Genomic DNA, 9,388 nt, shown 5'->3' with positions numbered 1-9,388 from the left:
ATGAGAGGAGCGTTATCATCATCATCATCCTCCAAAATGGGAGATGCTGAAGCTGGCCGTTTGCAGCTTAAGGTACTCTTAGCTGCAGTAGCCTTGGCAGGTAGAGAAGTAGATGGATGAATAGATTTTTTAACACGAGTAGGGGAGAAATGATTCCTAATGGACACAGGGTGACCAAAATAGGAGAAGTGGAAGAAGTGTTTGGCTGGTCCAGTGAATGGAAAGCACGATTGGCATCAGTTGCAAACAATCTGCGCTTCACTGATGGCCAGAGTTGTTCAAAAAGGGGATAGATGGCACGGCTAGAATTAAAGGGGGCTAATGAAAATTTACTCGTCAAAAGAATGTTGCGAGCATCTATAGCTTGTGCCTCTGCCTTATTAATGGTGTGTCAAATTTTTTGAATAGCAAGAAGGAACATGCCAAGTTTGGCCAAAACCAAGTTGGCGAGCAAAAAATTAGGGAGCATATATTTCAACCCCAGCTTTGGCATTGGTTTCAGTTAAAATATCATGGAACAACTCCCTCCCAGTCAAAAACTGAACCCAAACGAGCAGAGAGGCGCTCGCACTGTCCAGGGTGGATGGAGGTTGCACATAATCTAAAGTCAAATGAGCAGGAAAAGGAAAGAAAGAAGGAATCGAATTTAAGGAATAAAAGAATGAAAAAATGTCCCTACTGGACATATGTACAGGGGTCAGTGGATCAATGGCTAGCCCATAGCAGCTAGCAGAACGATTGGAAATGGATGGAGCGTGTGTTCAATATGTAAAGAGTTAACTAACGGGAGCGCCAAGTGGTGGAAAATATGCTCTCAACCACAGTTGAGTGAACCAAAGGGGGCCACTGCCAGTGGGAGATGCACCATTCTTCAGTTGAAACTGAAGGGAAGCCATGCCTCTATAAAGGGCGGCTAGAAAGAAAGAACATAAGTTCAAAGACCTACCACGTGCCAATTCATGCGCTATGGGTAAGTAGCTCATGGAAGGTTTTATACTTGGCACGCAAAGAATATATTTACAAAGCTAAATCTGAAGGAAGGCCACACGCTTAGCATGGGAATGTTTAACGCTTAAGTGATTATAAGAGCTTTGCAGGCTTGAGTAGGATTCAGTGAGTTTCTTGTCAAATTTCGGGGCGACATCGGAAATCAAAATACCAGGGAAAATGATATCGCCCAAAGGTGGAAGATTTACTAGGGCCCCAACATCCCTTAAAGTAATAGTCATGGGACCAAGAGGGAAAACAAAGGTATTATATTCAAAAGACCAAAAACTTAAAGCAATAAGAAAAAGCACTGGGTCAAAAATTGGGGGTTGAAGAGCCATTTCTAATAAATTAGAAATCCTAGCATGATCAAAAATTGCCTTGGTAAGACCATGGCCCACAAGGCGAGCATGCCATCTACGAAAAATAACATCAGATTTAGGCCAAGTGTGAATACCTTTTTCGCGAATTGGCTTCAGCGGCAAAGAATTCAGGAATGGAGGGTCATGAGTGCAAGGGAACAGCTGGCCCACCGCCACTTGTTCGACGACTTCGGCATTATTGAATGATGGACCCAAGTAAAATTCATTAAAGTCAGCACTAACTTGTGTAAGGAAGTTTGGATTTACATATGGCCTAGTAAGGAGGTTCTGAAAATCTTCGAAACTAAAGGAATCATCAGATTGAGTTTTTGAAGTCACCATTGGAAACAAAATACAGTTTTGACAAAGTTTGCCTGAGAAACGTAGCAGAAAAGCAAGAAGATGAACAGTAAAATAGCAAGGAAGAAGCGCGAAATATAGACGTGGTCGAGTGGTGCAATGAAATGGCGTGTCCTTTTGGTTTATAAGGGTTTGTAATGTTATACTTTTTCAGATTGTAGAAGGAAATAATGATTGAAATTCTTGGGAATTTCAAATATTGCTGAAAAATACGAAGTGAATATGACAAAAAGTAATAATTAGTATTAATTCTGCCATATTGGGGGGTAATTGTTGACACACTAAAAGTACAGTCCAAATCGAATAGCCCAAAGAATAAAGCCCAATTGAGGAATTTCCAAATCAAATAGCTCAAAGAATGAAGCCCAATTGGGCAATTCAAGATAAAGGCCCAAACGGGGTTATTAATGAATGCAGTGGAAGCCCACGAACACAGTAACATCATCACCCAAGCTTGCAAGACGCTCAAGATTTGAGCGAATGAAGTGCCTTACAGTCGCCCAGAGCGATGACCATGTTCTCGCCCATACCTTCGAATCGCCCAAGATTTTAGCAAACATAAAATGTTATGGTTATCCAGAAATGCAGTTATTGAAACAGTTATTGAGTAATCTTATCACATTCCACGATTCAAGGAATCCAGTTGAAGGCGGTTGAACGACAAAGAGTAGTAGCAACAGTTAGAGACAGCAGTTCCACGACAAGTTAGTCAACATAAAAAAAATGGGTAGTTATAAAGCAATCAAACAGTTTGTCACAAAGAAATCATCAAGAGAATATAAAAGGAAGAGAAGACACAGAGAAAAAAGGACCTCGAATCAAACACTCTCAAATAGAAAATATGTAATTTCAATTTCTTAATTTAAACTTAAACATTTCTTTCAGTACTCGTGTGCTTGCGCCTCTTGGAGGCATTCTGTTTAGTTCCAATTGTAAATCATCGCCAATAAAACACCCCTTTTTGGGACTTTGTCTCAAGATGTTTGTTTCTTACACAATTGTCTGATCCCTTTTTAATTGTTAGCGACTATCCGCGCGAAACAGCAGTATTAATGGAATTTTTTATACCTCGCAAAACGTTAGTTATTCAATAAAAAGTAACATGTAGTAGGAAAAAAATGCATTACTCATGTGAAACGTTGATTTCTTAATAGAAAATATTTTTCTTTCAATTTTATTAGTTTGAAAATTAAATGGTCACAAGAAAAAGAAGCTATTATTAGAAGCACTATTTTTCAAAAGACATATTCACTCAGTGGAAAGATCAAAGAATCCTCTCTCATTAATCAATTGACAACTCTGCAGTTCAATCTGACTTCTCCATTCTCAATCACTCCAACATTTCCAAGTTTCACCATAGAAGCTGCAAATTCACTAAAGAACAAACTTTCATCTCTTGCAAACGATTCAACAATCCATCTAGTCCTGAAATCACCATATAGTGATTGATCTGATGCAAACACACCTTTCCCTGCAAGAATTTGCTTGTAATAACCATTATCAAAAGTTGATGCAGATGAATCCAAGAACTGTCCCGCATTTTGATCATGGTTTGGTTCCGGGCATTTCCTCTTCAAGCTCTCTGCAAACTCGACGTTCAAGCTTGGATCAGTGTCGTGCACTGAACTGAAATTGTGAAGTCTAGCTTCGAAGGAAGAACAATGGGAAAACCCTAGTGTGTGTCCACCAGAAAGTGCAACCAAATCTTTAATGGAAAGGCCTCTTTTGGAAAAACTTTGAATGAGTTGAGACGTGTTGAACGATGGGGCTGGTAAATTTATGGTTTCATTTGCTCTTGAGATTCTTCCATCATTTCTTCCTTTGAGTACTTCCCAAGAGGGACCTCCAGACTGAGAAAGTGTAACAAAAAGATAGATGATGATGACGACGATGACGATGATGACGTTGATAATAATAATAATAATAATAATAATAATAATTTGGATTATAATCGGGAAAATTAAGCCTTTTAGCACATAATCATGAAAATTAAACCTCTATCGTGAAAATTACCATGGTGACAACGTCTCTTGCAGCAATGGCTAATGTATCAGCACATGAAACTGTACGAGGACAAGCCTTTTCAAGCTTGGTTTTGGCTTCATCAATCACATAAAAGGCTCTGAGTGAGATATTTGGAGGCCCATCTTTTTCTGCTTTGCTTTCTGGTGTTGAATCCAGCAATACAGATGCATCACATCCCTATTACCCAACAAAAGAAATTGTAAATTTAGAGCATGTTTAGCACGACCTATTAAATAGAACATACAATATTTATATATAGGGAACAAGATTTTAGAGTTTATTATGATATGCATAAAACAAGATATTAATTTCTTTTTCGCATATCATTCTATTGAATGGTGTCACGCCCACATTCCTAACATGGCGCTAGTGGCTGCCTAACTGTTGAAGATGAATACAGGTAGTCTCTAGCTATCAAGATACAATGGTTAACATGGTATGGCAACCGCACAAGGCTTGATTTATGAAATTGTTACGTGCCGGGGGGGGGGGGGGGGGGGGGGGGGGGGGGGGGGAGAGAGAGAGAGAGGGTACTCTAATGAAACAATCATGGAAGAACATCCTGAGAATTCTTGCTGGAACTTTAGGGTCAAAAGTTGAAGCATTTCGAATTGTTTGAGAGACAATATTTTCAGCTTGTGGGCATGGTTTATCGTAGTAATGGGGATCAAGAATTGCTTCTGTCAATGGAGGAATTGTGACAAAAATAAGAAGAATTATTGAAGAACAGATCATTTGGAATGCCATTTTATTTGGAAATTTAGAGAGACGATTAGATTAAACCAAGAATTCAGAAGTCGAAGCAGATGATAATAAGATTGCTACAGAAACATATGCTATATATAGTTTTGATGTGCTTAATAAATAAGTTGCGAAATTTCCAGTTTGATGCATGAAAATTCAATACTTTTAAGTTACTCAATCAAGATAAATTATGTAGAAGTAGAGTTCATTGTTGTGCTTTGAAACCAAGCATTTCCAACTTTTGTTCTAATTACGCTGTACGATCAACAATACTGCAATTAACAAATATTTTCTAAATTTATATTAGATTATTTTTTGGAGTTCAAATATCAATTATGCACTCGAGGCACGACGTTGGAGAAAGTCAAGATAGAAATAAATTACTGAACTATTCACCTTCTAATAGTTTTAAGTGATGTAATTCAAAGTGCTATCGAGTTAACTATTCCTTATTCAATTTTCGATACTATCTATATGTAAAAATATCAACATCTTAGCCTTTCTTTGAAAGTAAAGTACCCCACAAGAAATTTCACGTTTAATGACTAAATTTTTTTGCCTTGAAATCTTTGTCGATGATCATTTTTTAACCAAACGACCTGTTCACGAAAACATCTTTTGAAATAGAACCACCGTAAGACTGTATGGTTCATTAACAAGTAATAAAGTTGAATTGAATGCAAGTATCATCCTATAGAGATTGACTTTTTTCGATTTTAATTATCGTGACCTTAACTGAAACAACAGTAAGGTGACTAAATTAACAAGTAATAAAGTTGAATTGAATGCAAGTATCATCCTATAGAGATTGACTTTTTTCGATTTTAATTATCGTGACCTTAACTGAAACAACAGTAAGGTGACTAAATTATAATTAAACTTAGCTATTTATGTAATTATGAGTGAATTAACTAAATTAAATGCAAATTATGCTAAATGAAAGTTGATGCGTTCTAATGATTGACAAACACGCCAAGATTTTGAATTATCATGTAATAATCATTTTTAACCTTAGTTTTATACTTTGACAACACGATTGAATATTGAAGAATTAATGTTCCTATTTTATTCAAGAATTTCTCTTGAGTAATATTAAATCTACTATCATATATGACTCGACTATATTTCTATAACGGATGGGAACATACAAGAGTGTATGAATTTTTATGAACATTTAAATATTCACATAGAGTATAGTGGTAAATTTCGATCTCCTATCATACTCTATGACAGTTTACATCATGTATTTTTCTTCTTTCAAATACATAATATAAGCCAACAAATTCATACAACTACTGTGCATAATAATTGTAGAGAAAAGATAATTATATAAATCATTCAAAATTCAAAAACGTACTTTAATGTCAAATATGTAAAATTAATGATTAAAAACTCATATTACAAGATTCATCATTTGTCTAACACATTAAAATCTAGCCTAACATATTGTGAAGAAGAAAGCAAATGATATAAAAGCTGTTCATCATCCGAAATTTTTTTGAATTCAATCTTAATGTTCTTGAATTTTGATGTGTTCTTTGCCTCCTTTTGCAATAAATTCTTCACCCTAATTATGTGTTGATAGTTGATATTTATAGTACTTTCTTAGAAGTCACCAAACTCCTTAGAATTTGTGTAAAATTGGCCCGAGAAGAATTTTCATTATTGGATTGAAATTCTGAAACAAAACTAGTTTTTTCTGCATCGATTGCCAAGAAAAAACCCATGAGGTTGCACAGGCATCCCTTTCAGCTTCGGTAATTGGTTTTCATGTCCAGGAGGTCGCCAGGAAAATATAATGTCAACTTTCAAATTTTGCATTTTAGTCTCCGAATTCAATTCTTGTTTCTTTTAAATCCTTTCTCTCGCAATGTAAACCCTTCAACTTCTAATTGCATCCAATTAGATATGTAACATCTTTAATCTTCATTTTGTAGTTTGAATCAACTATTAGAACATTGAAATTTTAGCCATCATACTTTGGATTTCACCATTTTTCTTTTCCACTTGCTTAGAGACAGGTCCAACACTAAAATAAACAAAAATTAACCCAAATCAAGTAGAAGTCAACACTGTCATGACATAAAAGTTTAGCCCCTGTTTGGCCCCCCTTTTTTGGAGTAAAAATCAGTGAAATAGTGTTTTTTTTTAAAAAATAAATGGTTGAAAAGGAAGGAAAAATTTTCGATTTACGTGCAATATTATTTTATGGAAGATTGTGTAGTTGAAAATAGAAGAGAAAAAAATGAAATAGAATTTAATGGGGACCAAACAGGGGCTTAGTAATGTGATTCGAATAAGTGCACAAAATGAACTTATCACAACCCAAAATGACTTTTTACGACAAAAATATTCATTGTTTAAAGTGAAATTTTTTGTAGTGAAATATGATAGTCTTGCGAGAGACATTCTATATTATTATTCAGTACAATCCAATCATCCAAAATTTAATTTAATTTAATTTATTTATTTTTTTTAATTTATTTTATTTTTTTTTTTTTTTTTTTTTTTTGGTTAACAATGTATATTATATTGTGAGTAGTGCTCAACGAGGAAAATGCTATTTAAGTGGATTGCATGTTAAGATTTTTGGCGACGTAAGAGCTCCAAAGTTTGTTCATTGCTGATGGTTAGTATGTATCAATCAGGTTAGTTTTCTAAAGCGAACAATAGGTGAAAGTTGGAGTACATTAATGGTACCGTACTGCAAGTATTCATCCTTTTCTTTCCCCTCAATGTAACGCGTTTAATATATAATCCATGCTTGGTACAATTTAAAATGCTGATAAAAATTAAGTCAAAATTAACCATTACTTTTAAAAATATATTTTATTGAGCCTACAATTTTTATCAATTTTTCAATTACATATTTCATTTACTTTTATCAGAGAGGTACATAGTATTAATTAGGATTGAACACGTGTCTAAGCTTACAGTCAATATATGGAAGAATACGTTCACGTGTGCATTTTTTTTATTGAAACTTGTTGACACGTTTTTGTAGGTCAACAATTATCGTGGCAACATCAGATCCGTCTGTTTTTTTTCCCTTTTTTTTTCTATCTTTCGATGAATTCTCGTCATGTATTGTCTGTAAAATTTTACTTATAGCATGATTTTGAGTTTTTAAGACTCAATTAAATCTTATATAACTTGGCGCTCCCACCACTCTAGGCAGTGGACCACTCATGCGGCCACGTGCACTACCCTCAATTCAAGTGCACTTCCTCGTTATCCCACTTGTTTATATATTCAACTTTATCAGATTTTCGAACCCCTTTTACATGTAAAATAATTTTTGTGGATGATGTGTGGTAAAAAATTAAGAAAAAATAATTTTAATATAAAATAAAGTAAAAAATCTGAAACAAGTTCAAGAAATTTGAGACGGTGAACTTGTTTTATGTTCCCATTCCGATTACCTAACAAGCTAGGACATTTTGCCTTTAGACATAAATAGTAGCGGATTCGGAATTCGACGTTAGCTAGAGCGATCATTGACGATTAACTATTGATCATCAACAGTCAACGATCGTAATAACAAGGTTATTTATTAATATTTAATTTAATAATATTAAAAGTTCTCTAATCTATATGTGAATGCACTAAAATGTAGAAATCGTGTATATCACATATTAAACTATCAGTCTATCAAGTTTAAATTTCCGATTTCCAACAACAAATGTATTATTTATCACACAAATTCTCCAATTTATCATTTAACAAATCAAATTCACAGTCCACGTCTATGAAATATTATCAAATTCACAAATTTCCCATTTTTCATAGATCATAAACCTCATCATTCAGCAACAAGATTCTCAAATTCACAAAATCCTCAATTCTCAATTCCACAAAAATAAAAATCCTCAAAGTGCATAAACTTAGTAGTGGAACTAGTGGATTGAACGAACGGGCTAAAATGAGAGTTAGTTGACCCCAAGTTCTTTTTGGAAATAAGGCTTTGTAATGGTGGCGGCCGTTCATCACAGGACTAAGACCATAAATATCATTGTCATAATCATTTCAATTGATGTGGAAGCTCGCTCCGACATCTTTGAAACGATGGTTTTTAGGCTCAGTTTCGTTTCACGTCACATTTCTCTATCAAATAACCAATCCAAACGATTCTGAAATACAATCAATATATTTATCTCGATTGCTTCTCAATCTCATCCACAAATAGCAAGATAACAGTGTTGATTTGCAAGCCACAAAGACACAGGAAAAACAATGAATAATGCACACAAAGAGGTGACCAAAACGAGGAAGTCACTGATTTTCACTCTCAATTGCACAAGTTTTTTCTCCAACAGTAGGCAACCACGTTATTTCTCTCTCTGTACACAACTCACACACAAAATGGGCTAGGGTAAGCAAGATATATAGAGGAATAAGTCAGGCTTTAATTGGACCAAAAAAAGGGATTAAATTTGCCAAGATCCAAGAGCCATCCAATAGGGGTGTGTGTGTGAATATATATATTACCGTGTTATATTCCTTGCTGATTTCAGTATGTTGACTAAGGTTAGAGGTTAGATTGAATGCTATTTTCAGTATGATTTATACACTATTATTAAAAATTTAGTTTGAAATGTTATTTCAAAGACTGGAACTGGTAAGTGTTTTTCGCTGGGACTGTCACCATCCTGAAAGACATAAATTTTATTTTATTTTGTTTTTGCTTTTGTTATTATCATGATTGTTAAGAGAATAAATCTCACATCAATTAAATACCGAAATATTGACCAACTTAAATAAATTTTGGGTCACTCCTCTTAATAAGGTTGACTTTATTAAGATGTACCCCAAATCTTAATTTGGTATCAGACCCCATTAAGCTCCAACGAGCTATTCGATCCGATTAAATCTAAAAAATGAGCACACGAATTTTGAGATTGGTCTGCTAA

The 9,388-nt window shown here is 34.6% G+C and overlaps 1 protein-coding gene across 1 annotated transcript; it reads right to left on the bottom strand.

Annotated features, from left to right (window-relative positions):
- Positions 1–2,869: 2,869 nt before the first annotated feature.
- LOC111404957 (peroxidase 66) lies at positions 2,870–4,523 on the bottom strand. The gene is made up of 3 exons (XM_023033677.1): positions 4,269–4,523; positions 3,723–3,911; positions 2,870–3,559 (listed from the first exon to the last, which is right to left on the bottom strand). The coding sequence occupies exons 1-3, from the start codon at positions 4,479–4,481 to the stop codon at positions 2,996–2,998; spliced, it is 966 nt and encodes a 321-aa protein (XP_022889445.1). The 5' UTR covers positions 4,482–4,523; the 3' UTR covers positions 2,870–2,995.
- Positions 4,524–9,388: the final 4,865 nt, after the last annotated feature.

Source organism: Olea europaea, chromosome 11 (genome assembly GCF_002742605.1).
Source record: "Olea europaea var. sylvestris chromosome 11, O_europaea_v1, whole genome shotgun sequence".
Classification (NCBI taxonomy): Eukaryota; Viridiplantae; Streptophyta; class Magnoliopsida; order Lamiales; family Oleaceae; genus Olea; species Olea europaea.
The sequence above is the reverse complement of the archived record's forward strand: the minus strand, read 5'-3'. Positions and strand labels throughout refer to the sequence as shown.

What these genes read in the sequence shown, in the direction of transcription:
- LOC111404957 (XM_023033677.1), bottom strand. Translation starts at nt 4,481, where the DNA reads ATGGCATTCCAAATGATCTGTTCTTCAATAATTCTTCTTATTTTTGTC. An exon ending in TCCATGATTGTTTCATTAGA is followed by an intron (nt 3,912 to 4,268) that starts GTACCCTCTCTC and finishes GTTGGGTAATAG; the next exon opens with GGATGTGATGCATCTGTATT. An exon ending in CAAGAGACGTTGTCACCATG is followed by an intron (nt 3,560 to 3,722) that starts GTAATTTTCACG and finishes ACACTTTCTCAG; the next exon opens with TCTGGAGGTCCCTCTTGGGA.